At 53.4% G+C, this 27,118-nt stretch overlaps 2 protein-coding genes across 5 annotated transcripts; both read left to right on the top strand.

Moving 5' to 3' along the window:
• The first annotated feature begins 893 nt into the window (after positions 1-893).
• PROM2 (prominin 2) lies at positions 894-7,607 on the top strand. The gene is made up of 23 exons (XM_086767885.1): positions 894-1,110; positions 1,318-1,367; positions 1,474-1,676; positions 1,791-1,911; positions 2,100-2,163; positions 2,249-2,338; positions 2,450-2,649; positions 2,733-2,807; positions 2,894-2,957; positions 3,074-3,233; positions 3,359-3,511; positions 3,866-3,989; positions 4,531-4,622; positions 4,708-4,792; positions 4,917-5,063; positions 5,182-5,253; positions 5,335-5,427; positions 5,538-5,591; positions 6,035-6,115; positions 6,330-6,398; positions 6,536-6,625; positions 6,852-6,958; positions 7,068-7,607. Exons 1-23 carry the CDS (start codon positions 894-896, stop codon positions 7,129-7,131), a joined length of 2,475 nt encoding a protein of 824 aa, XP_086624011.1. The 3' UTR covers positions 7,132-7,607.
• A 9,695-nt stretch (positions 7,608-17,302) lies between these two features.
• PRNP (prion protein (Kanno blood group)) lies at positions 17,303-22,721 on the top strand. 4 transcript variants are annotated; one of them, XM_086768011.1, is made up of 3 exons: positions 17,355-17,368; positions 18,303-18,409; positions 20,167-22,721. In XM_086768011.1, exon 3 carries the CDS (start codon positions 20,169-20,171, stop codon positions 20,943-20,945), a length of 777 nt encoding a protein of 258 aa, XP_086624137.1. In that variant the 5' UTR covers positions 17,355-17,368; positions 18,303-18,409; positions 20,167-20,168; the 3' UTR covers positions 20,946-22,721. The 4 variants fall into 4 exon arrangements, with proteins under 4 accessions (XP_086624136.1, XP_086624137.1, XP_086624138.1 ...); XM_086768010.1 differs by lacking the exon at positions 18,303-18,409 and having other exon boundaries at positions 17,303-17,368; XM_086768012.1 differs by lacking the exons at positions 17,355-17,368; positions 18,303-18,409 and adding an exon at positions 18,464-18,488.
• Positions 22,722-27,118: the final 4,397 nt, after the last annotated feature.

Raw genomic sequence — 27,118 nt, 5'->3', positions numbered from 1 at the left:
CATCGGGAGAGCCAGCGGCAGGGAAGGGCTGGCTCGACTGGCCCGGCCGAGGAGGGGGCCCGGCTCTCGGGGTGCCCCGCGGCCGTTTGGGCACACGGGGGCTGCTTCCCCCCCACGCCGGGGAAATCAGGTTGAACCTCCCTCGTTTCCAGCCAACCCTGTAATTAGCGCTCAGCCCATGTCAGCAAGCAGGATCCGGCCTCGGGAAGGAGCCACGGTCGCCTCCGGGGGGGTGAGGCAGGGACCGGCTGAGCCCGGAAAACTCATCTCACACCTGGCCTGTGGGCAGGCATCGCCGGCTGGGGTTCACCATCCCCCTCCGTGTGTGTCCCCCATTTTCCCTTCTCCTTCCCAGCCCGTTGCTACCCCGGATCTTGGGACGTTTTTGCAAAGGGCCACCTCGCCCCCGCGGGGACCCCGTCTGCAGATGTGGATCCACCTGCAAAGGCTTTTCCGCTGTCCCGAGCGATGCCCAAATCCCAGATCCCCCCTTCCAAGGTGAGGACGAGCACCCTCGTGCTCAGACAGGGGGTTTACCGCCGCCTGGCCTTCTCCCCAAAACCCCAGAGGGGCTTCGCTGTCCGTTTTGGGGAACGGCCTTGACCACGGGGACCCCGCGGTGGTGACTCAGGGACAGCGGGGGTTGCGAAACAGGCCTGGGATGGTTTGGGAGACGCCTCCGCGCAGCCCCACCAAGCCCAGGCGCCCCGGGGAGCCCGGCGGGGGAACAAGCCACGGCAGCGTCTGGGCTTTGCGCGACGGAGGCCGACCCGTCAGGCAGGTTTCCCGGAGCAGCGAGCCGAGCCGGAGAGAGCCATCCGGGCCCGGGCATGCCCCTCCGCCCGCTCGCAGGCTGACGGAACCCCCCCGGCTCTCTCCTCGCCGCCAAAGCCATGCAGGCGGCCGGGTTGCTGCTGGCTTGGGCGCTGCTTCGTCCGGCCAGCGCCCATCAATGCCACCACGCCAGCCCTGGGGGCGTCCTGCGTTTCACCGACACGCACGCTGAGATTCGGGTGCCAGCGCTGCACCGGGTACCCAGCTCGCTCGATCCGCTCTACGGCCTCATCCGCCGCTGCCTGGATCTCATCCAGCAAAACCCCCTGCCCACAGGTGAGCCCTGAGCCGGGACCCCACCACCGCGGGTGCCGGGATGATCGGGCTTTTCCCGGCTGCCATCCCTGTGTCCGGAGCTGCTCCGGGGGGACCTGAGCCGCTTCACGGAGGGAGACGCTGCCGTGTCCCAGCCCTGCTGCCCGGGGAGGGCTGGGGGTGCACCGAGCGGGACCGCTTTCACCGGTGCCGCGGTTTCTTTTGCAGAGCTGCTCAGGGCGGCCCTGAACGACCCTGGCTCGGTGCGAACATCGCAGGTGAGCCAAGGTGTGGGGCGGGGGACGACACCCACCCGGGACGGGGCACTGGGAGCACCCCAAAAGCTGGGTGCCCCGGTGCTGACCATACTCTGCCATGACGTAGGTGGTGCAGTATGAGCTGGGCTACGTCGTCTGCGCCGCGGTGGCTCTGCTCTTCACCGTGGCCGTGCCAGTGGCCGGGATGTGCTTCTGCTACTGCCGGAGCCGCCGGCGGTGCGGGGGACGCCTGCGCGCCCACCGGCGCTCGTTGGGCTGCCGCCGCCACTGCCTGCTGGTCTGCCTGTCCCTCACCTCCCTCGTCATCCTGTGAGTCCCCCGAATCAGTCCCCTTGTCCCGGGCCGGGGGAAACCGTGTCCCAAGTGGGACAGGGCTGGGAGGCTCTGCCGGCAGCCCCGTCACCGCCTGCTCGTCCCCGGCAGGATCAGCGTCGTCTGCGCCTTCGTCACCAGTCAGCGCGTGAAGGGGCAGATGGAGCCGGGGCTGGGGGCCGTGCCCACCACCCTGCGCACCCTGCGGCAGCACATCGCCAACGTCCCCCAGGTGGGTCCCGGAGCGGCCTCTGGAGCAGGGTGCAGCCCAAGGGTGGCCGCCTTTCCCTCCCGGAGCAGTCTGGGAGGTGAGAGGAGGTGGCGCGGCTGCATTAAAAATGGATTTTGAATGGCAACGTGGGGCTTCCTCCCCTCCCGGCGGCTGCTACGCCCGGCCGACCGGCTCCTCTCTTGTGGCAGGGGGTGCAGATGGTGGTAGACCAGTTTGAGGTGCCTCGACAGCAGATCATCTCCGACCTGGGTGGTAAGCACCGCACCGAGCACCGGCGGGTACGGTCCCGAGCTTCCCACCGGGATGAGACGCTGACGGGTTGCCCGACGCCTTGCAGGGCTCAGCTGGAGCGTGGGGCTCTCCATCCACACGCAGCTGAAGGCGATGACCTACGCGGCGCTGGCGGATTTGCAGGACAGGGCTGGAGGTACGGCCGAGCGCAGTTCTCCCCGGGGCCGGTGCCGGTGCCAAAGCCTTGGCGGAGACGCGGGGCGGCCGAGCAGAGCAGCGTGAACTAGCCCTGGGCTTTCTCTTTAAGACCTACAGACCTCGCTGCACCATTTACAGATTCTCGACAAGACAGCGCGGGCGCTGGCATCAGCGCACGCTGACCTGGAGCCGGTGCTGCGGGACCGGCGTCGGCGCGTGGTCGCGCTGCTGGACGACCCGCGCTGCACGTCCTGCGCCAGCGTCCTGGGCAGGGCACAGCGCCTGGAGCTGGGTGCTGACTATGGCAAGGTGGGACGGGGTGCTGGGCCCCCACCGTCACCACCACATCGTCGGCAGCGTCGCGGCTCATGGGTTGCTTCTTCCACCCCAAGGTGCCGTCCGTGGAGAAAGTTTTGAAGGCGTTGGCTGGTCTGCCCCGAAGTGACTTTGCGGAGATGATTCGCCAGGTTGGGGGGCTCAGGGTGAAGCAGGGGGGTCTGGTGCCTGCAGGTCGCCCCAGCTGAGCCACTCAGCACCTCATCTTTCCTCACAGGGCAATGGCACCTTCAACTCCATCCCGGAGCTGGCAGTGGAGAGGATGGCGCAGGTCATCCAGGGTGAGTAGGACAGCTGGACCAAGCGGGGACACCCTCCATGGGGCAAATTCCAAATTGGGGACATAGGGTAGGACGCGGGGACCATTTGCCCCTCCAGCATGGCCTTGACCCCGCAGATCTGCGGGACGAGATGGCTCACGTGACGGAAAAGGTGCAGTCCATCGCCGACAGCTTTCCCCTCCCTGACTACACCCGGCCCGTCAGCGAAGCCCTGGTGAAGGCGGAGGACCGGAGCCAGCCATACCTCCGGGAGGTGGAGCGCTTCGAGCGCTACAGGTGACACCGGGGAGCATGAAGGGGTGCAGGGGGTGAGGCAGAAACGGGTGCTGAGACCCCCTCGAACCCCAGCTGGGGCATCAGCCCCGTATCTGGAGGCCATGCCCTGCTGCTCTTCCCTCCAGGTGGATCGCGGGCACGGTGCTGTGCTCCATCATCCTCCTCATCCTCGCCTGCAACGTGACAGGGATGGCCCTGGGGGCGTACGGGCTCTCCAAGCGGGAGGACCCGAGTGATTACGAGTGCCGAGGAGAAGCCGGAGCCAAGTTTCTTCTGGTGTAAGCATCTCTCTGGGTGCTGGAGGGGGCTGTTGCCATCTCACATCACCCCAAAACCAGAGGGGCAAAGCCGAGGGAGGAACTGGGAGTCAGCCGAGTGGAAATGCTTTTGAAGCCGCCGCCTGCGCCGGCGGGTTTGGGAGAAGCTGCTCCTCCCTGGGAGCCGGCAGCTCCTGCACCCCAGCCCCGCTGCCTGGCACACCCCACTCCCGCGGGCCGTTCCCAGGCAGGCTGGCGTGCCCGGGCGCGAGAGGGAGCCGCGGGGCTGCAGCTGGCCGGGCACGTCTCCACAAGCCTCTCTGCCCACTTGGGTCTGCAAAGCCACTGGCGACACCTCCTCTCCCTCTTTTTCAGCGGCGTGGGCCTGGCTTTCCTGTTCTCCTGGCTCCTCATCCTCCTGGTTTTCGCCACCTTCGTGGTTGGGGGCAACATCCAGACACTGGTTTGCAGGAACTGGGTCAATCAGGAGATTTATAAGGTGGGTAGCCAGGCATCCACCCATCGATAGCCCCATAAATCTCTGCTTGCGTGCACCGAAATGCCTCCAAACGTTCCACATCCTCCCCTAAACCTTTCTGGAAAAGCTCCATCCTAAACCAGAAGATTAAGCTCAGGATTAGGTCCTTGGATTCGCAGCAGCAGTGGGAATTGCCCTTGTGCTGTTAATCCGCTCGAGGTGACAACACTCCTAGCTGCAGGATCCCTGTCCTCCGGCTCTTGGGGACCTCTGGGGTGCTCGGGTCGGCGGCTCGCTGTGACGGGCTGGGAACAGGGTTGAGAACGGGACCAGGGCTCGTCCAGCAGCCACACACACGCAGGCGGGTCCTGCATGGGCGTTTTCCGCTGCCCTCTCTCCGAACGCCGCCCGGCAAGGCTCAGCAATTGGGATTGTAGAAATCAAAGCAAGATTAGCGCTGGCTGGGATGGGTTACCCCAGGATGCACCTGTGAGGGCAGAGCACCCCCAAAATCATTACCTGTGCTTGACCCTGACCCTCTTTTTCCTCCCGTTTGGCCCAGTTCATCGACACCCCTGGGAACCTGCCTCCATCCATGAACCTCACCCGCCAGCTCAACCTGAGGAGGGACTCCAACCTCAGCGCCACGTACCGGTGGGTGCCGCGGGAGCCCACCTCTACCCTCGCACATCGCAGGGCTAATTTGGGGTCACGCCACCAACGTCCCTTTGCCTTCCAGGGAGTGCAAGAGCGGCGCAGGGCTGTGGGAGGTGCTGCAGCTCGACAGGTCCTACGACCTGGATGAGCATCTAAAAACCCCCAAGGTGAGGGCTGGCTGCAGCCAGAGCTTCTGGTAATGGTGCGAGGATTCATGAACTTTACTGGGGTTACTGGAATGGCGGTGCCTGGCCCCAGCCCTGTAGTATCGCCGGCATCTCACCCCCGCAGTACACGGCCGACTTCCAAAAACGCCTGGGCGATTTTACGGCGCGCCTGGGCGATGTGCGGCTCCTCCGCAGCGAGGGCAGGCAGGACCTGGAGACATTCGCCCGCAGCGGCGTGGACGAGGTGGATTACAGGCGCTTCCAGGAGGAGGTGAGGGGATGCCTGCCAGGAGCTGGTCGCTGCTGCGGTGGGCAGGATCAGCCCAGCCGCGTCGGGGCCAGCTTCCAGCGTCGGATTTCAGGCAGCCGCCAACTCCATTTTCCCCCAGATGAAAAACCCCGTGGTGCAGACCAGCCTCCCTGGCTTGGCGAGGAGCCTCGAGGGGCTGCAGAAAATGCAGGTGAGCGTGAAGGGGTGGGGTGGGTGACGGAGGCCGCCCGCGCGCCCACAGAAATATCGTCACCCCGCTGTCCCCCTGCAGAGGAACGGCACAGTGGCGGGGCGGCTGGCCGCTGAGGCCCAGGCCCTGTGGCAGATGCAGAACTCCACGGTACAATCACAGGAGGCTTTGGTGGTGAGTCTGTGCCGGGCTGGTGGCTTGCCATGCTGCCGGCGTTTGCTCGGTAGTGTCCCCGAGAAATGGGGGACGGGGATTTTCAAGCTTCTCACCTCCCTGTCCTGCAGGCAAAGCTGGGGGAAAGCATCCAGTTCCTCTCCCGCTTGGCGCCGCACCTCCAGGTACTTGCAAGGTTTCTTCCAGCTCCGAAAAATATGTGGTGCCATACGGGTCCCGCCTGCCAGGAACCCAAAAAGCCAGTAAGAGGGTGATGGGAGAGCCAGGAAAAATGCCATCTGGGGAGGATCCGTCTCCTTTAGTGCTCAGATTTGCTGCTGTAAATCGAAAATCCCCCTGCAGCACTCAGGACATTTCAGCGACCTGGGCAGAGCCGTCCCACGGCGTTTCATCTTGCCAGGGGGCTCCCTGCCAGGGGGCTTCTCTGCTGCGGGCAGGTCCCCCTTTCCCCTCTGCTGCGGGCATGTCCCCCTTTCCCTGCCTCTGGCAACCAGACCCAGTTCAAAGCTCGGCACCCGTGTGGCACTGCACTCCCGGCACCCCCGGGGCACCCGTCGTGCTGCTCGGTGCTCTAAGCATGCTCTGCCCCCTCCCCGTGCTTCCCCAGGAGCGGGTGAAGAGGACGCTGGCCACCACGGCCTCAGTGGAAGCCCGGCTGCCTGTGCAAGCCCAGCAGATTCTCCGGCAGGTAAGCAGGGGCTGGCTTAGCCCTCAGGGGGTAAAAAATTCCCCACAGCCAGAATGAAAGAGTGAGAACAGGGCGCTGCAAGAGGGGTAGGGGCACCTGAAGCCTGCAGCCCTCGTTTCCAAGCCTGACGTTAGCCTGGAGCTGGTTGGAGTGGGGCTGGAGCCAGGCTGGGAAGCACGGCGCTCGCCCTCCATGCTGCCTTCCCTCTGCCCAGGAGATCGGCTGCTTCACGAGGAAGGAGCTGCGGTACTTCGCGCAATACCTGAACTGGGTTGGGCAGACGGTAGGTACTCATCCTCGCCGCAGAGGGATTCTCTGGGGCCGGGAGCCTCCATACAAGCCCCGAGCCAAGGCAGCACAATGCATCCCCCCACCCGAGGCAGGAGTGAGTTTACACCTTGTCTCCGCTTCTTGTTCCAGCTGAGGGAGGATGTGGCTTCATGCCAGCCACTTGCCACGGCCCTGGACAATGGGCGGGTGATTCTGTGTGATCGCATCGCCGACCCCTGGGTAAGGATCCCATCCCCATCCCTCCGCAGGGGTCCGGTGGGGACCTGCGTGGTGCAGCATCCCACCACCAACCAGCATGAATTTGGGGCAACTGGGGCCAACAGCAGCCCCAACACCCCCACACTATTGGGGCCAGGCACTGCAAGGCTCCCCAAGCCCCTCCAGATGCTGGGGGCTGCCTCTGCCTGCACAGCTCGGCAGAGACCCTCATTCTCTCTCCTTGCAGAACGCTTTCTGGTTCAGCCTGGGATGCTGCACCTTCTTTCTCATCCCCAACATCATCTTCGCCGTTAGGCTCACCAAACACTTCCGCCCCATCCGCAACCGGCTCATGTAAGCAGCAGGCATGGGGTGGGCCGGTGGGCTGCCAGGGTGGGAGGATGCAGGGAAGGGAGATGTGGGCTCCTCCTTGACCCTTTGATGTTTTTTCCTTCTTCTGCAGCTCCACAGGGTCAGAGGAGACCTGTCCCTTCCACATCCCCCGTGTCACGGCGCTCAAGCTCTAGGATGGGGGTCTGACGGGTACGTTGGCGTGCCCTGCACCCCAGAGGCTCCTGCCAAACTCGTGCCTAAGTGCTGCAGGCTGCAGGTCCCTCCGACATCTCTTCCTTGGTGTCCTTCGGCGTCTGAGCATCCTTCCTGGGTGTGGGGCACACGTCTCCACACTCTGTAGGGCTCGAGGTCCCTCTGACGTCTCTTCCTCGGTGCCCTTCAGGGTCTGAGCATCCTTCCCAGGCATGGGGCACTCATGTCCACATGCCGTGGGGCTCTGGGTCCCTCCGACATCTCTTCCTCGGCTACCTTCGAGGTCCGAGCACCCGTCAGGGACGCTCCCGGAGCCCGGCTGATGCAGGGTGCAGGGGAAGGGTCCCCACAGCTCTCGATAACCACTGGCGTGCCCCTTGCGGACCCCCCAGGGAAGGATGCCCGCCTGCTGCCCCACGATGCTTCCCCACACCCGGGACCCCCGGGCAGGGGGGCATTAAAGTCCTCTCCAGCCAAACCCGTCACCGCCTGTTTCGTTTCGCAGCCACCATCTCCCCCGCTTTCCACCAGAAACCCCTCAGGCCCGAGGGGTGGGTGGCAGCCCTGAGGGGGAGCAGGCCTGGCTGGGCACACCCGCTCCCGCAGGCGGCCTGGAAAGCACCGGGGTCGGGGCGAGGCCCGGGGCCGGGCAGGCCCGAGGGGTTCCGGGGCTGGGCCGGCGCTGGGAGGCGCCGGGGAAAGGCCCCGGGGCCGGGCGGGCCCGAGGCCCAGCAAGGGTGAGGGGAGGCCGGGGCTGGAGGGCCTATGGAACCGGGGGAAGCCCCGGCGTGGCGGCTGAGGGGCTGCCGGGGCCGGGTGGGCGCCAGGCCCACCGAGGGTGAGGGGAGGACGCGGCCCGGGGAGCTCCGGGGGCTGGGGGAGCTCCTCCCTGAGGAGGAGGTGGCTGGGCCAGGGCCCAGCTCCTGGGCTTGGGCCCGCGGGACCCCCATCTCCAGCCAACACCCAGCCCAGGAAACCCTGCTCCACCACAGGGCTTAGGGTGCTGTTAATTAGTGTGTAATTAGAGGTGGGGTCTCAGGGGCAAAGCTGCAGGTTAAGCAGGGAGGGTAATTTCAGGGTCTTCCCCCGCCCAAGGAGGCCCAGGCAGGGCCTTTGACTCCCAGTTCGTAGCATCGATGTCTTTACGGTGTGAGACGCCTGCTTTTCCTTCATATCCTTCATCCCCTGATTTCAACACGCTTTGTCCAAACAGCAAATTATTTACAACATCTATACAGGAGTTAGCAATCAGCCTCAGCAAAAGAGGGTTTCCCAGTATTTCCCTCACCAAAATGCTCTGTTTGCTAACCAACAGAGAAGTGCCCCATTTTTATGCATTATTAAAAGGCTATTGCTACCCGCAGCCAGCAATAATGCAGAAAACACCTGGTTTATGCATTATTTAGGTTATTGCTGCCTAGAGTCAGCTGGTTTTATGCACTATTTGCCTGCAGAGGTCAGCACTGCAAAGGCTCTTTCCAAACGGGATTTGGGGAGTTGAAGCCCCAATGAGGATTTCTGCAGGAACCTCCGCACCCAGGGATGTCCCCAGCCCATCTGGAAACTATCCAGTGGTGTCATCTGCAAAAATCAGCTTTAAAAATGTAGTATTTTATAGTCAGAGGAAGGTTGGTGCTGGGGAGAAGTAATGGTACCAGGGATTCAATCTGAAAATATGCCCAAGACCCTTCTGCTCCCAGCTGGGTGTATTTTGAAGGCTTACAATCATGAAATTCTGCGATAATGAAAATGGAAAGGGCTGCCTCATTTTTATAAGCCCCTCTTAACACTAGTACTACATTTTAAATAAAATAATACCCACTATGTCGTGCGGAAGAGCATAATCTGCTTTAAATGGTAAATTACAAATGCAGTGTTTGTTTCGCTGATCCATTGATTGAAAAATTATACAGATTTGCAACCAATGAGCTGATTTCAGCTAGCTTTGCTTCCTAAAGTTATTTCTTGTAGCTGAGTCACAATAAATAACAGATAAGCAACAAATAACAGAGGAATTCAGCCCAAAATAGATGCATATTATAAATATGTGTGGTCGCCAGTGCCATATCTCCGTTCCCAGCCTGGGAGGCAAATGGATTAAGAATGTGAGCAGTTGCATCTCTGAGTTAATAGTAAATCACCAACAAATAATCCAGAAAATTGTCCTAAACCAACTGGAGGGCACATTATTTAGAAAAAAAAAACCAAAAAACAAAAAACCAAACATAGCTGGATAATGATTTCTGACCCAAAGGAAGGTCATTTTTTGTGATTAACCTCAAATCCCTCCCCAAAGGTACCCTCTCGCGTAGGCCAACACAACTTCTCTTTGCTTAATTACTTATATGATAAATTAAAGACTGAAATTTCCTTCTCCCGGATGTGGTGGGGTTTTTTCACAAAAAGTGAGTCTCTCCTCCACCAGAGGTTTGTTTTTTTTTTCCTGTCTCAGTTTATCTGGGATCTGTGTTTTGTGCACTTATACGGACTCAACTAAACTTGTGTTGATTAAACCCCTTCCCTTCTCAAATCCTCCTCCCTTGAAATCCAACTCCTGCGACACCTCACCCAGCAAAACTTCCTCATGCTCTGCCTGCTGACCCCGAGAAGTGCCTATAATTAATCTATATAAGATCAATAATTCAAAGGGCTGGAGGGCAGCAGTGCTGTCGGCTCTCCCTTGCTGGGCTGGGTTTGCTGCAGTGAGCCGAGAGCTCTGCTCGGCCCAGGTGTGGTTCCCCACCAACACCTATTTCAGGATATAAATCGCTCGCTCTATTCCCGGAACTAAGGAGAAATACAGGAAAAGCCTTTGCAGCCAATTCTTCCAGAATCAGCCTGTTTCTGGAATTAAAATAGTATCCAGGTTTACCATTGTTATTTCATTTCCCCTTTTTTTTTTTTCCACAGCCCCATTCTTCAAGGGACGCCAATCTCCTTTCTCTCCAGAGACAGGATCCTTGACCTCCTCCATCTGCTTTTCTCATCATCTCCTGAAAACAGCTGAGAAAGCTGAGATACAAAACAGCTGCCATGAAGAGTTGTTCAAAACTTCATTCCCATCCCAGTCCCCAGAATGTTCATTTTAAAGCTGCTTGGGCAGGACAGCTCCAGCGATTAGTGCGGGAGCAATAAGATCCCAATTCTCAGCTTTATTTCATTTAATTTAGCCAAGGAGTTGATGTAATTATGTCAAACTTTCCTTTTTTTTTTTTTTTTTTTTCCCCAAACAGGCTAAGCTTTGTGAGAAATCAAGGCCTAGAGGCTTTATTTTTAACATGACAAGCTCCTTGGATTATTGAGACCAGAAAAATATTTTGGACAGCACAGATGTTTCAGGCTAGAATATGGACAAGAAAACACCCTGGGGAAAAAAAAAAACCAAACAACAGTGTTTTATTTTTGGTGCTGATTATTATTTGCTCTATTTAATGGCTGTGAATGAGGCTTTGCTTGTAGGAAGCCTCCTTGCACGGAGCTCGATGTGAACAATTTGTTCAATCCCTGCCCAGGATCAGGATAAACAGCCGGTCTTGACCTGCCACCGTAAATGCAAAACTAATTTCCTCCAGTTTCTGTACTTCGATCGTTATTCCTTCCCCAGAGCCTCGCTAGGCTTGCTGAGAAACAAGCTGGGGGCCAAGGTCGCCAGAGCCGCTGGGAAAAGGAGACATTAGAGTTGTGCAGTTCAACCAGATGCAGCTTTAGGGATAATTGTAGAGAGAAAAAAAAACAACCCACAAACTCTTTGCCCATCACTGAAGCAAAATGCTGTTGCCCAAGCTGGGGTTTGTCCTCCAGTGCTGCTCCCGCACGTGAGCTCAAGCTCATAGCAAGGTTTATGTTCGTCATCTTATAAACTTTTCCTCCATTCTCTTGAAGCATCACTAGATAAAATGCTTTGCAGCCTGTGCTTAAAATCTCTGTTGGTTTTTTTTTTTTTCTCTTTGTAGCACAGAGATCATGGCAACCCCAAGCCCTGAAAAGCCTTTGGCCTTCTTCCTTTGTCATTCAAGCCCTCTGCACAGATTTAACATGACTTCTATTGTCTCAGCTTTCTTCCATGCAAGCTGTGAGCTGAGGCGTTCGCACCGCGTTGGGAGTTGCTTTGGAAAAGTTAAGGAGATCAAATTAAGGAGAAATCCTTTATGGGAATTGTCAGCTCTGGCATCTTCACTCAGCCGCTAAAGCTAGCGCATCTCAGCTCCAGCCTGTATTCACTAGGTGTTCCTAATGTGCATGATCTTTGCTGTTGTTTACAAAAAAATATTGCTAGCTGAGGGAAAAAACTAATTTCAAAATGCTTCCTTCTCCACACCCTTGTCAAAACTCAGCTGCCTTAAGGCAGCCATTCCCATCGTGTAATCTTGGGTCAGAAGCAGGAATATTGTCTGGGTTTTTCGACCTCGTTGTCTAAGGATGAGTGAAAAAAACCTGAACATCATGTGAGTACATAATGCACTTGTACTCCAGTGCATCCGCTACGGAAATACCTCAGGGGAGATGCTGAGGATCTCAGTTTTCCCTAAATAAAACCATTTGCAATTTCAGCTGCCTTCAAGCTCCAGCTAAAAACCAGCCATCCTCCCTGGAGATAAACCTCATGGATGAGCCCAAGCATTACTTATTTACACCAGCTGAGAGAGAGCGTGCAGCATTTAAGCTAACGACACCGTTCCCGCATCCCTTGCATCCTCTCCACTCAGCGCTGAGGTAGCCATGGAGATGACTACAGGGAGCGTGGTGCCCATGACAACTCTGCCTGAGCATCTTGAGCATCTTTGGAGCAGCCTTACCTCTCCCTGGGCTTTTCCTCGTGCCAGACGGCGATTATTGGCTTGTTCTTGCTCCCACGCGGGCACTGGTAAAGCTTTCCTCCATCAGCAGCTCCCTTTCCTAGATGCAAGGGCAGAGAATTAAACATACGGAGCAGATTTGGCATATAATGCCTGAATATTTGGTGTATAATGTCTCTTTGGTATATAATATTAGCCTGATCCTCAGCACAAGCTTCATAAAGAGCCTTTAATTGGTTGCTTTAGGGGAAAGAAAAGCTTTGGACTAAGTCACGTGCGGTCTTGTGTCGACATCCCAGCTGGGAGATGCTCCAAAACGGATGGAGAGATGTATATCACATGGGAAACTCTTTTGATAAATTAAAACCTCGATTTTCCCCCTGGGTACACGTTTTACAAAAAAAAAACCAAAAAACAAACAAAACAAAAAAAAGGTGGGGGGGAGGATGAAACCTCATAAAACCAGCCCTGGCCCTGGGAACCCTTTATTTGGAGGGAGAGGGGAAAATCGGAATGGACACGTACTCACCGGCTCAGCTAAGAGGATTTGCACGACTATTTTGTGAGTGAGTTGGGTGTAATCATCTCATCCTTGCCGAGCACTTGAGTCAGAAACCAGGTCACGGGATGCGAAAGCTCGATTCCTTCCCACGTGAATAAACAAGGCGAAGGCCTGGACCAAAATTATGTGCGTAAAAGAAAAACATACAGCTGAGAGAAAGATGTAACAATGCTTTTAAGTATTTATCCACCCTGGTCCTTGTTTCACTCTATTGCTTGACCTTTTTTTTTTTTTTTTTTTAAATTAAAAATCAAACAATTGTCTGTATATCCTGGCATTCAGCTTTCCCCATTTCACCCCACAGCCCCTTTTCCCACTGGAAAAAACTGATTTCTCCTGGCTCTTTCCCGGTGCAACCCAGTCAGGAATCCACAGGGACCCCCAAGGACCGTGGCGTTATCCCTCTACCAATCACACCTCCGAAAGAAGATGCCGCGTCTCTGCTTGGGGAATACAACATTTAAATACATCAGCTGGGATTTCGGCACGCTCCTACAAGCTCTCGGCACGCAGCTGACGTGTTTCGGGATAGGAGTGACTCCCCGAAGCAGGATCCGAGGCTGGCGCGGATGATTGATGTAAAAACGATGGAAATGGGAGCGTCTTCGCCCATCCCGGGTGTGCCCCAGTTTATTTTTAAGAAGGTGACCTCAGCGCAGCCACGTTATGTCATGCAGCGTGCTTACGCCGCTGCTGGGATCTCGGAAAGTCTTCCAAGAGGATTGCGAGTTAAAAATAAATGGGAGAGGCAAAGGAAAGCCTCCTGGTGAGTCATGTATTACGAGCCTTGCTGCGAGGGAAAAAAAAAAAGAAAATTACAGATATTCAACTTTTCCTGCGAAGGAGCCAGCTGGTGGGTATTGCACTGCTTGGGGAAGTTTATGGGAAGCTGGATTACAACATCGCTAGGAAAGTATTTGTTCCTGCAGCTTTACGGAGGGGCATGGGGTTTTGAAAGAGCCCGAACACCAGCCTGTCCTCGTCTGTCCGACAGCCAGGCGATCTGCTGGTACCAAAGGACATAAGGAGCCCTTTCTGCAAAGGGTCACGGCTCTTCCCCGCGCGCATTCTCCCAGACACAGCCGCGGATTGTTCAGCCCGGAGGCACAAACTCCGTGTGTCCCGCAGCGGCTGCTCCCAAGGCACGGGACAAGTTATTTTTAAACCAAGCGCTGGGCTGAAACCAAATTGAACATCTTCCACAAACGAGCGTGACTTACTTCTCCCGTTTCCCATAAATTAATCCAAGTGGCAGCAGGGGATCCCAAATACCCAAAAGTGATTTATTTTTCTTTTTTCCCCTTCAAATCACCATCAGTGCTTATTCCAAAATAAAAAAAAGCTTTTGGGTTTTTTTATGTTTTTCTTTAAATAAAAGCTGTTATTTTACCTTCTGGCACACCTGGGTGATGCCACCAGCCCTGGGTAAGGCTGAAGGCACATTTTTGGGAGCTGTGTCCCGTGCGGGTTGTCTCCTAAAGACGCAGCGCATCACCGGGAAGGCGTCAGCCTGCGGCCAAGGTGGGTCCCTGCCATCCATAAGGAGCTTACGTGTGTCCCTGCCTGGAATAGCAGCGAGCTCACCGGCAGAGGTTATTATACTCCTAATCAGCTTGTAGCAGGCTGGATGAACATTTATTGCCTTTTTAAGACAATTGTCTGTGAGTAAAGAGAAGGAAGGTGCGCGCAGCCTCCGGTAATTTGTATTCAGTTGCTGCTCCCTGCAGAAAAAAAATTCACGTTAATTTACCGCGACTCATCTGCTTCCTCAAGGATCTAGCTTTGTATTTGAAACACAAGAAAAAGATTTGCCTTGTTTGCTGCTTTCTGCCCCAAACCCACCTTTCAATCATCCCCCACTGCCCCAGCAGGCAGATGCAGCAGGATCCCGTTGCCTGAGTCACATCTGCCCGTAGATCGCGTTGTGAAAAACCATCAGCGACATGGAAAGGTGATCAACATGGGGGGAAAAAACTCCTCCGTGGCTGCAATGAGTCTCACTTACGAGAGCAGTCATCAACTGATTTATTTTTCCCATGCTAGCTGTGCACTCCTTGGTTTTATAGCAGAGCTATATCTGGGGGAAAAAAAAAAAAAACCCAACAACCCAAAAAAACCAACTCTCCTGGAAACAGCACGAGATGTCGCGTGGAAAGTTTGGGTTGCCTGCTTTTTCCCCTCGATGGTTCCTCTCCTGGCATGTTGTTCGTGCCCTTACGTTGCCAGGATTAGGGACTCGCTGGGGCTTCTCCTCCCCACGTCACGGGTTGCATAACCGATGATTCTCTGGAAGCGTGTGTATTTGATGTCCTGCTCCTGCCAGTTTTGCATCCTGGCCTGTTTCCATCCTGGGCAAAAGGCTAAAAATTTATACAGTCGTTTTTTTTTTTTTTTTTTTTTCTTTTTACAGGAAAACTTATGGTTTTCAAAAGCAAAGGAGGAATGCCATCCGTGAGCTGTGCTTTCCTCTCCTGCAGTTTAATACAGAATAACTGTGCAGGTAAAGATTTCTGTGCAACACACCGAAAACCCCTTCTTCTACTAAAAACGGGCCCAAAAAATGACATTTCTGTTCTCTCAGAGGGGAGCTGCCCTTCCTGGGGTCCGCGGGGCCGTGAGCCCTTGCATAGCTTCACCCCATGCGTGCGATGAAGCCTTCACCACCAAAGAAAACAAAAACCACCCTAATAAGGTTTCAATTTTTTAATTACACACTGACATGGGAAAATAACAGCCTGACCGAGCAGCATCTTTGCTGGGAAGCAAGTGCCCCCCGTGCTTCCCTGCCCTGCCCTGCCGTCACCTCGTTTATTCCCCAGATTACATTTTCTCTGCTCTCATCCAGGCAGGAGCCAAGTATGAGAGAGACATCTGCTTCCCAAGAAAAAGCCAAGGCAGAGGAATTTTACGTAAAAGCGAATATTCCGTGGCGAGATCAGAAAATAAACCAAATTCTGCAAAATGCATCTCATTAACCCTCTGAACGCAGCACTTATTTCCACTTTTTTCCGCCTTTGGAGGGTTTAGAGAGGTTTCCCAGTGAGCTAAGCGTGATTTGAGATGAGGTGAGCTTGAGGCTGCAATTTTTGTTGGCTCCAGGGAGCAACATCGGGATGGAGACAGGCTGTGGGACTCCCTCCCTGCCTCCAAACCTCACCAAATTACCCCAAAACCCCAGGAAATCTCCCACAGACTATTTCAATGCCTTCCCCTGCCTTTGCAAGCTTCTCCAGGCAGGTCCAGAGTTATGTGAATTAAAGTGTTTTGAATGAATTAAAGCAAAAAAAAAAAAAAAAAAAAAAATCAATGAGAAGCAATGAAGCAAGGTCTCCTCCAGCTTGTTGTTAAACCAAAGTCGGTGTTTTCTGTTTGTTACGAGAAAACCCCATCCCATCAATGCTTTCTAACCTGGCACGAATCCCCGTCGCACTTAACGTTGCATTATTTCCTCCGTCCCCCGTCACCGCCTGAGCTGCGGGTGAAGAAGGGCCAAACCTCCAGCGCAGATCGATGCAGCTCTTGGCTGGCTGCTGGCAGAAATTTTACCCCGAGATGCTAAAGAAACCTCGTGGCGCACAGCTCCGTTAAATAGATGCTGTGGGTACACTGGTTTGGGGGGTTTTAGCACTGCTAGCTTCCACAATTAAAAATTAATTAATAGTCAATTGCCTACTCCTGCTTGATTTGCAGCTGGGATCCGACAGAGTTTCTGTATTTCCCCAAACAAGACAAAAACTTCTGAAATACGTTATTATGGAAAAAAATCCTGATTTTCAGAAGCCACGGATGAATTAATCCAAACCATCCCATTCCCAGTGTTGTATTTCTTTCTTTTCCTGCTGTTGGATTTTAGGTAGCCCACTGAAGAGTGTCTAAACCAAAACCAGAGAGCCAGGAGCCGTCTGCGCGTCCGCACGAGGAATAAATACACCTGTGCCTTGTGAGAGAGCGCTCCAACAGACTCGCTGACCTTAATTCTGCCCTCGTTATTTAATTTTCTCCTCCAGAAATGAGTACAGATGTCTCCCTGGTGCAGCCAAAGTGCCCAGAACAACCTATTTCCCTGCTAGACAGAAATTATTATTATTTTTTTAACATAATCCGGCCAGATAGATAAACAAGCGTATGGGGCATTGTAGAGGAAATCATCTTTATGGCCAGATGTGCTCTGTGGTCCGGGGGTGGGAGTACATAGGTGTCTATAGCCACACATGGCCTTGTTCTCCAAAAAAGGGTGCTGTAAACCCCCCCCACTCAGCATGAGCATCCCATACCATTTTTAATTGCCTGCTGTGGCGTTTCCTCCCATTAAATATTGGAGTACCTCAACATAAAGCACAACCGCTCTGCGCAGGAGAGAGTTTTACTGCTCTGGAGCAAAGAGAGATTCATCCTTTCCCTTGTAGGTCCGAGCCGATTTGATTTTCCATCCATCAGCCCTCAGAGCATCTCTCTGTTTCACAGGATAATGAATTGGGAGATGCAGCCGGCAACCGCTAAAAGCATCCTTTCCTCTCCCAGAACCACAACCCCGAGATCTCCAAACAGCCCCAAACCCGGCCGATCCCACCAATATTTCTTGAATCCAAGAAATTGCAGTTTTCCAGCCCCCCATTTGTTCACCGTCATTGCATCCCGTGCCTGTATCTGTCAGGAGGGATGGGGGGGGGGGGGGTGAAGCCAAATTTTGTGGGATGCTGGCCATGGTTTTCCCTGGGGAGGGAAGATGGATGCTGGTCAGGCTGTGCAGAGCTGGGCTGCGCAGGAGCCAGCTCCTCCCTCTCGCTATTTATTCCTTCCCGTCACTCTGCGGCCGAGGCTGAATCACTCCGAACCGAGCAAGCAACGAGCTCCCAGCCGGTGAGTGTCGGGAAAAATGGGATGCAGGGACTGCGGGTGGGATTGACCTGGAGGTGAGGGGGCTTTTAACACTGAGCAGCCTTGCAGGGGAATGGGAGGGCTGCCTCCTCTCCACACCATCGCTGCCTAAAAATAGACATTTCCAGCAAGGAAGGCGAGCGTCCTCCTTAAAAGACAGAGCTCTGCTTCTCGCTGCCGCTTGTTTATTCAGGGCCGATGCAAAGCTGACGCTGGTGGGAAATTTCTTTCCCCTCTCTCCTCCCAGAGATAGCTGGAGGGTTTTGTTGTTTCCTGCTGTGCAGGACTGTGCTCCCTCATTATTTAAATTTTTTAAAAAATAAAATAAAAGGGAGATTTCTAAAAAATAAGGGTAGTGTTTTCAGAAAGCAAGCCATCAGCCTGCATCTCCCTTCCCCACAGCCCCAGCCCTGATTTTTCACCCCCTATGAGCCAGGAGCTGCCCAGCATCACCGGGAGGGTCTGGACACCCCTGTTCCCGAGCGTCTTCCCACCCTCCTCGACACATCGCTCCTCAGCCTTCCCCTTCCCCACCTCCCTCCCTTTCTTCTCCCCCATTGGGCACCTTAACAAGGTTATTTCCCAGGTTATTTTAGCACCAGGGTGTTGGTTTTCCCGAAGCCGCCCTCTTGCCAGCCCTGAGGACGTAATTGCTGCTTGCGATCGCTCTTCTCATCCTCCATTTTCCGCTCCCCGCTCTGCCCCGAAGGAGCTCCAGGTTTCCTCTGGTTCACCAACGCAAGCGGAAATCGCTCCGGTATAAATCACCTGAATTAAATTCTCATCGCCTACATTTGCCCACACTGGGGGAAGAAGGTTAAAGAGAGTCAGGGAAAAAAAAATACCTGTGAAGCCGCTCAATAATGTAATTTAATACTAATATTATGGTTGCATGGTAAATATTATTTCCAAGCAGAGAGACACCATCTCTGAGCCCAAGGAAGCGGCTCCCTGGTCCCCATCACGCAGGGGGTTTTGTGCCAGCGACCGCATTTGTTTTAGGCTGAAGCTTAGCTGCCCGAGGTAATTAGCAGCGCAAACGCAAACAAGCCTTTGCCCTGATTATCAGAGCTGGTCTCTTTGAAGGCAATTAGAGGAACAGGTTGGTGCTGCCAGGCTGGAATATCCTCCAGGGCTTTGCCGTAATCTGCTTTCATCCAGGGGCTGATTGGTTTTTCCCCCTCGCAAATCACTGTGGGGAGTCACTTCATTTAAAAAAAACAAAACAAAACAAAACCATATATATATATTGCCGATTTGCTGCTTTTCTCCCCTCTTTCCTATTTTTTTTTTGGGTGCTCAAGGAGCGTTCGCCCATCCAAGGTTTTGCCACGTCTTTCGGCTATTTTTAAACCCCCTGATCTCATCCTCGCTCCCGGCGAGTGGGTGCTGTGGGGCAAGGGAGACAGCAAACCCGCTCGAAAGCGGGCGCTTTGCACCCAATGTTTTTTTTTTTTTAGGAGCAGGCAGTCCGAGCCTGGCTTTCCGCCCCATCACAAGGGACAGGCCTGTCATCTTCCCTGCTCTTTTAATTAAGCCTCTTGCTAACGATCCCGACCAAAACGCTGACATTAAAGGACCTTAATTCAAACATTTCTGGACATAAGACCGGATTTTTTGAGGCAGGGAGGAGAGAGCATCATTATCGGAACCCAAAGAGAGATTAATTTGCTTTTTATGGGCTGGAAAACCATAGCTAACATGCAACGGAGGAATTTCTGGCTTAAACAGGGGTGAGATTGCCATCTCTGCTCTGCACTAAGCTTACCTCTGGGTGGGGTGATGACTCTTAGGGAAGCCAGTCCGTTAATTGCTGCAAAAAACCCCACTCAGAACCCAAGCCTTAATTGTTTCTTGCTGTAACGCGAGCCAGGAAGTGCATCCGAAGTGTCCAAGGATGCTGCGAAATGCCCGCTCACGCTTTGCCGGAAACTCTTGGCTCTCCCTCCCCAGCATCCTGGCTGCACGGGGAGATTTTTGGGGACAGCTCGGCCTCGGGCAGGACCGAAAAACCCCTTTGCTATTGCTGGACTTGCATATTAATCAGGAGGGCTGGCAGCAATTCAGTGCTCCTTGGCATTGCAGGGAGGCATCCGAAGGGATTTTGCAGCCTGGGAGGTGTTTTCCAAAGGTCTTCCCAAAGGATTTGCAGAGCCAGTGTATTGTACAGGTTGGATTATACGCAGGGAGCGAAACGGCTCGTTAAAATGGGGTTTCATCCTCGCCAGCCCACCAGCTAACGTGGGAGACGCCTGGCATGCCCCCGGGATGCCAGCAGGAAAACACCGAGTAAGCAGATACTTGCAAACACATTAAACCAAAAAAAAAAAAAAAAAGCTGTTCTTCAGTTAAGGCCTGTTGCACATAAACAGGGACTTGGGAAAAACATGCTGAATTTCATTCTTTGGAAAAAAAAAACAAAACAAAAACCTCCGGGGCAAGGCTGGGCGCTGCCCTCCTCACAGCCCTGGGAACTGGAAAGCTTTGAGACTGGATGAATCTGTCCGTCGCCACCGACCCTTGCGCAGCAGAAACCTCATTTGTATCGTCTGATTGCACGGAGCAGGTTTGAGAAGTGGATTTTTACTTCCCAAACAAGTGAAGCATTTTTCTCCCAAAAAAGCTTTTCTTCCTCTACTTAAAATTGCCATTACTAGCAGAGGGCCTGTTGGGGAGGTGGGGGATATATATTTAAAAAATTAAAATACAAATACAAAATACAAATATAAAAAGGCCTCCAGCCTCCTGCCCGTAACGCTGCCTGTCCTTGTGTCCCGCAGCCATGGCCAGGCTCCTTGTCACCTGCTACCTGGTGGCCCTGCTCCTCGGCGCCTGGACCGACGTTGCCTTCTCCAAGAAGGGCAAAGGCAAACCCAGCGGAGGCGGCTGGGGCACAGGGAGCCACCGCCAGCCCAGCTACCCCCGCCAGCCCAGTTACCCCCATAATCCCGGCTATCCCCATAATCCCGGCTACCCCCACAACCCGGGGTACCCCCACAACCCGGGGTACCCCCACAACCCGGGGTGGGGACAGGGTTACAACCCATCCAGCGGAGGAAGCTACCACAACCAAAAGCCATGGAAACCCCCCAAATCCAAGACCAACTTCAAGCACGTGGCCGGGGCGGCGGCGGCGGGCGCCGTGGTGGGAGGTTTGGGGGGCTACGCCATGGGACGCGTCATGTCGGGGATGCACTATCGCTTCGACAGCCCTGATGAGTACCGATGGTGGAACGAGAATTCGGCGCGTTACCCCAACCAGGTTTACTACCGGGATTACAGCAGCCCCGTCTCACAGGACGTCTTCGTCGCTGACTGCTTTAACATCACGGTGACCGAATACAACATTGGACCCGCCGCCAAGAAGAACGTGTCGGAGGCTGGTGCGGCAGTGAACCAAACAGAAGTGGAGCTGGAGACCAAGGTGGTGACGAAGGTGATCCGGGAGATGTGCGTCCAACAGTACCGTGAGTACCGCCTGGCCTCCGGCATCCGGCTGCACCTCGCCGACGCCTCCCTCGCCGCCCTCCTCCTCATCACCCTCTTCGCCATGCAGTGATGCGCTCCGGACCCCACGGCTTTGAGATGTCACCCGTGTCCCCGTGGGGACCTCCCAAACCCCTCCGTTCTTGCTTGCGGTTGTTTTTGGTGAAGAGCCCTTGGGGCGCACGGGCACCAACGCTCCCCATCACCTCCTCGGAGGCTTTGGTTTAGGCAACTGGATGAAAATTTCCTTCTCCACCCCAAACGCATCCCTGGTGTGGTGGAACAGTAATGGAGCTGGATGCCCAAAAATGACCTTCACCACCTCTTCCTCCTCCTCGCGGCCACCTCGAGAGGGACTGGGCAGAGAGGAGCTCACCTGGTCCTTGGCATCCTTGCAAGAGCGTTTCCAAAAATCTTCTTTGCTAACAAGCAGGGTTTTACCTAATCCCCTTAGGCCCACTGCCACTAAAACCTCTTCCCCCGGGGCACGCCGCGGCGTTGCACCCGAGCACCTGTGTGCCCCACAAGGGTTTGAGGAGAGTCAGATATGGGTTTTTCAAGCAACAGGCTGCCAGATTTCCATTTTAACCCTTTAATCCTAAAAACCACTCTTCATGTACATATGGACTTGCCTGCTCCGCACCTTGCATGCTGCAAATACCTCCTGCAGCAATACACAAAAATTAAGTGATTTTTTTTTTTTTTTTTTTTTTTTGGTCCGCAGCGAGGCTGAAGCCCTGGCTGGGTTTTGATTGACCCCCACCCACGCCGCTTTGCTTTCGATTGAGCCTCGCTGTCTTTCTTAAAGGCAAAAAGTGCTGCTAAATGACCCAAAAAACCCCCAAAGTGGTAGCGCTTGGTGTGTTACACCCCGAGAAAAAGCTATTTTGGATGCGCTATAGGTGACGAGTCACACTCACACCTTCACCTAAAGGACGTTAAAGTACAGCAGAAAGGATGCTCGGAGGGTCAAGCGCGTCGCAAGAGACTTTAATCAGCTAAATCCGATGGTTACAGCAAGCAGCATCGGGAAAATCAAGCCTAAGGGATGGAAGATGCTTTAAAAAAACCACCTTTTGCAAGTAATTTGTGGAAGTGGCAGGTGAAATTCTTGCTTCTTGTGTTTGAGGCAATGCTGGGTTGTATATAACCTGTAGCATCTGTAAAGTCGCGCTTGTCAAACCAGTCGCCCCGAGTTCTATTTAATATCTTGTGTATTTTTATTGCAAGGCACTGAATGACACCGTCCTAGAGGATTTTTCGCCTCAGCGTAAGCTAAGTAAAGAAATATATATATAAAAATATATATTTAAAAATATATAGAGAAAAGAAATCTTTCAGGATATTCACCAGAAAAGCAGGGCTTTGAGGTAACCCGTACTTTGTGATACGCGAATGTTTTGTAAATCCGTAACGGTGCATGTACGAAATTTGCCGTTCCGATACTTTTCTAAGTGTTCAACGTCTGGTACAAATTAAAACGGATGAAGCCGAGATGCACGTCAGCCTCCTTCGTGCAAACAGCTCCCGTCCATCCCCGCAGCGCCGCAGACAGAAGCGGCATTTTTCACCCTGTCTGTCCCTGCCTCGCCAGCCTGTGGGCGCCTTTGTTCCCTTTCGGCACTAAATTTGGCCTAAAACCCACAACTTCAGCTAAAAAAAACGCAATTTCAGTTAACCTTTTCTCGCCCGTGCTCCCACTAACGGTCTCACTACCATCCGAGAAGTATTTCCTAATAAAGCCAATGCGCTGGGTGGGGCCAGGGATTTCTTCTCCCCGTAGGAGGTCAACACCCCTTTATACCTTGTATTTACTCCACCTATTTTCTGTCTAATAAAAGCGTTTTTACATTTGCTGTTTTAGTGGCGTTAAGCCCGACCACCTTCACGTGAAGCCCCAAGCCCTACTTAAAGTTGTCAGAAATCCAAATATCCCCAGTACCTAAACCGGCATCACCATTAAATGACTTAGGCTAAGGGCTAAAAATTACAAATAAAAAGAAGATTTTGGACCCTTCAGCCGGACGGGGCTTTTATTTTAAGCTCAGGACCAAGCCTAGGACCTGTTAGGTTTAAGCCTACACAGGATGTGATTTATTGCGCTGAAAACCCCTTTGCCCCTAAGGATGCTAAATAATCTGGTCCTTACGTGGTGCTCCAGGTAAACCCCAAACGTCACTTTCTTTCATACTTTGGGTGGCAAAATAAATAATCTGTTTAGTGCTAAATAGGGTTTTTTCTTAATCCAGTGTGCAAGCTGCTTGCACGCAGGAATAATCCACAACAGGTCCGTAATGGCGATCCAGGTGCTTGGAAAGAGCAAAATAAAGGCTTTTTTCTCTTGAAATTGGCTACTGGGCATCACCACGTTATCTCTGAATATCGGTAAGTGGAGCAGCAAGTGGGGCAAAATAAATATCTGGCAGACAGCAAACCAGCAGCATTTAGTACTGGGAGCTAGTTTCCAAAATTGGGGGGGGGGTGGGAGGGGGGCGGGAAGACAGGACCCTGCACTTCATATCTTCCCTGCGCAAAAGCAATTTTAAAAATTGTGGTGAAAAGGAAGATTTGGGGAATAAAAGCCCCCGTGAGGTTATTGGGTCTGTCCTAAGCATCCCTACGACTGCTGCTCATCCTACACCACCTCAGCGTCCAGCTGCGTCCCAAAAGCTCTCCAGCTCCAAACGTCACCAGAACATTTTATTCAGGGTTTTATTCTGCCCTAAATACTCACAACTGAATATCTCAGACTTATCCCCAGGTCGTTTTAGGGGAGGGGGGCAAATAAATTCAAGATCCCCCCAGCTCCAGCCCTGGGAGAAGACCGGGGAAATCGGCTTCACTGGTCCCCAACCTCCAGCCTGCAAAGGGGGGACCCTGCAGATCGGGGCCATGGGGGGGTTTATGTACCCCTTCTTATTAATTAAGATTTTTTTTTCAAGCTAAACCGAGAGCGATTTCAAACTTAAAATAAGAGAGCAAGAGGTAGCAATGAAGATATGGTCCCTCAGTGATGGGGCTTGGAGGACCCATCCCCTAATGGACCTCGCACTGGTGAGCTGCAGCCCAGCCGTAGGAGAAAAACCTCCCCAGCTGTGGTGGTTTAGCCTGGATCACCACACAGTTTCTTACTCACCCTCCCCCTACCCAGTGGGACGGGGGAGAGAAATTGGGAAGAGAGGAAAACTTGTGGGTTGAGATAAAAACAGTTTACTAAAAATACTAAAAACTACAAAGCTACCAGGATATAAGGATATTAATATATACAAAATATACAAAACGAACAATGTACAATTTCTCACCACCTGATGTCTGAATGACCGACGCAGCCCATCCTGAGCAGCGATCACAGGAACAACACCGAGCAGCAAGCAAAGGCGGGTGCAAGCCAGCAAGGGAGAGGGAACGATGCCAGCAAGCAAGAGAGAAGAAAAGGATGCCAAGGGTGCCCGAACGGATACCCGAACAGAATGCCAGAAAAGGAATACCCCCTCCCACGGGCAACCCCCACTTACATACTGAGCATGACGTTTATGGCATGGAATACTCTCTTTGGCCAGTTTGGATCAATTATTCTGTCTGTCTTTCGCCCAGCTTCCCACATCTACACGTTAACGAGACCTTAACGAGACTTGGAAAGCCAGACAGTGTCCTTGGTCTCATTAACAACAACTCGTATCATCAGAGTGTTTTTATCAACATTCTTCACACACGAAATCCAAAACACACCGGCTTCTGAGAAGAAAATTAACTCCATCCCTGCTGAAACCAGGACACCAACAAAGGGGGGGGGGGGGGGGGAAAAGCCAAAACAACAAACCCACGAAAAACAAGGAAGGGAAAAAAAAATGAGTAGGAAAGTAAAAAACTCCATGCCAACAAGGAAGAAAAAAAAAATAACAACAAACCCACAACAAACCAACAAGGAAGGGGAAAAAAAAACCAAACAAAACAAGAAGGAAGAGGAAAAAAAAGCAGCCCTAACAAAGAAGGGACCCCCCAAAAAAAAGAAATGAAAAAAAAATACTAACAAAGGAGGAGAAGAAAAAAAAAATTAAAAAAAGGAAAAAAAACCAACAAAGAATGAATGCCCTTCCAATAAAGAAGAAAAACACCCTCAAAAAGAAGGAAAAACCCCACAAGAAGGAAAAAATCCACCTCAACAAAGAAGGACCCCCCCCAGCAAAGAAGGGCGGGGGGGAAGAAAAACCATCCCACACAAAGAAAGAATCCTCCCCAACAAAGACACATGTCCCCCCCAAAGAAGAAAAACACCCAGAAGAAGGAAAACCCTCTGTTTTCCAAGGTGAGCGCGTGGCTACTGCCAGGAAGGGGCTGGCAGGATTTGACCTCAGCAGCACAAACCACTGATTTTTAGCCCCAAACCCCCAATTTTTAGCCCCAAAGCCCCCTCTTCCCAGCACGGGGAAGCTGCTCCAACCCCCCAAGCAAGGGGAAAAAACAACGAGCTCAAAAGAAAAACCCCTTCACCCCTCGCACAAGCGTTTCTGACAGATCAGGCTGCTCCTGAAAACACCTCAAAGTGTAAACGCGATAATCCTGGGGCTTGGTTTTTGTTAAACCCTCCTCCAAATCGCCCATCCCGCAGCGCTTCGCATCCCCCGTCGCCGCAGATGAGCATCCCCTCCCCGTGCAGGCAGGGCAACCAAATCTATTTTTCTTTTCTTAAAAAACAAAACAAAACAAAAAACCCTGCAAAACAAGGATTTTTGGTGCAGTTTGCAGAGAGCGTGAGGAGAAATAGTCTCATTTAAAGGCCTAAAATGCCAAGCGAGTGGCCAAACCTCTTCTGAGGGTGATGAATTAGAGGAGCCTCGTTGCCGAGCACACAGCACCATCTCCTGTCTGAGCGCGGCCCCGGCTCCCAGCATCAGCCCTGGGGATGGTTTTCACAAGGCTGGATCTCCTAAAGAACCTTCCAAAAATTCGGCCCAGCTTCGCAGCTTGGAGGCCGGCACTCGCTCGGTTGCCTTTTTGGGGCAAAATGTGTGAAAACGCCTTGAATTTGCCTGCAATTTCTCGCCTAGGAAAACGCATCTCCGAGGGGTCGCGGGGTCTGGGGTTCCTCAGGAGCAGCCGCGCTCCCTCATCCGAGCACGTAGCCCCAAAATTCCCCAGCACAAAGTGATTAACCAGGACGTTAATTGCTTTTAAGGCCTTTTCTTTGCAAAGGCTGGAAAATAAATTTGCGGGGGGGATCAGCGCGTGTCCCCACTGAACGCATGTTGGCAGGAGGGAAAAAACAAAAAAAAATTGGGAATGTGATGTCGAACGCGCGGGATTGTCCCTGGGGCGTTTCTGAGCGCAGTCTGCAAGTTGGGGCCGTGAGGGGAGGGTGCCCGTAACGGGGTGCAGACATGGAAGCCTGACTGGATGTAAAATATACGCAGGAAAAAAGTGAATTGGAGCTGTGGGTGGAGTGTTTTAAACAAGCACATTAAAAAAAAAAAAACAACAAAAACCCAAAACTCCTCAGCGCACTGTAGGAAATTTGGATTTGTTCACGCCAAAAGCCATTGCTAAGCCAGGGGAGAGAGCACGGCGGCTCTGACAGCATCGGACTCGGGGCCATCACGTGCTCACCTGCTCCAAAATGTTATTAAGTCCCTCGGGAGCCAAGTGAATTCCGTGAAATTTAGCTAGTTGTTGCGAAAGAGCCCAGAAAATCAACGTACGCTGGCCAAGGCTCCTTCCACCCCTCAACAGAGGTGGGGCCTGACTCAATGGCTTTCCCAGGGAGATGGTGAGGACATTCAGACCCCCCCCCCAAAAAAACCCATGAATTCCACGGGGAGACGACTCGCTGACAGACACCCAGGCTCAAAAACACTCCAGTGAGGGACTTACCTGCGTGATCTTGGGGATCCCAAATATTTCACTTGGCGCCTTTTTGTCTTCTTTGCTCACAGCGATGCTCAAGCTGCTGCAGCTAAACCAGGTTTTGGGGAGGGTTTAACCACCCAAGACAGGGACCAGAGAAGAAAACGCAGGTGCCAGAGGGGAAAGCATCCCTCCCTGCTCCTTTTCAGCTCTTCCCAGGGCGGCTTTGCATCCTCTCTGCCCAACACGAGGCACCTGAGGGCCAGTCCCGCAGCTGGGTGTCGTTTGGGCGGGGGATGCTGAAGATTGGGACGTGTTTGGTCATCTCAAAGCCAGAGAAATGGGGTGGTGGTGGGGGGGATTTGCCCCCAAGCACCCTGCTCACCCCGCCCCGCCACCCTCCCT

This window comes from Chlamydotis macqueenii, chromosome 27 (assembly GCF_036417535.1).
Source record: "Chlamydotis macqueenii isolate bChlMac1 chromosome 27, bChlMac1.mat, whole genome shotgun sequence".
NCBI classification, from domain to species: Eukaryota; Metazoa; Chordata; class Aves; order Otidiformes; family Otididae; genus Chlamydotis; species Chlamydotis macqueenii.
Note: the sequence above shows the minus strand (reverse complement) of the source record. Positions and strands in the feature narration are given on the sequence as shown.

What these genes read in the sequence shown, in the direction of transcription:
- PRNP (XM_086768010.1), top strand. Translation starts at nt 20,169, where the DNA reads ATGGCCAGGCTCCTTGTCACCTGCTACCTGGTGGCCCTGCTCCTCGGC.
- PROM2 (XM_086767885.1), top strand. Translation starts at nt 894, where the DNA reads ATGCAGGCGGCCGGGTTGCTGCTGGCTTGGGCGCTGCTTCGTCCGGCC. An exon ending in TTGCGGAGATGATTCGCCAG is followed by an intron (nt 2,808 to 2,893) that starts GTTGGGGGGCTC and finishes CTTTCCTCACAG; the next exon opens with GGCAATGGCACCTTCAACTC. An exon ending in CCCATCCGCAACCGGCTCAT is followed by an intron (nt 6,959 to 7,067) that starts GTAAGCAGCAGG and finishes CTTCTTCTGCAG; the next exon opens with CTCCACAGGGTCAGAGGAGA.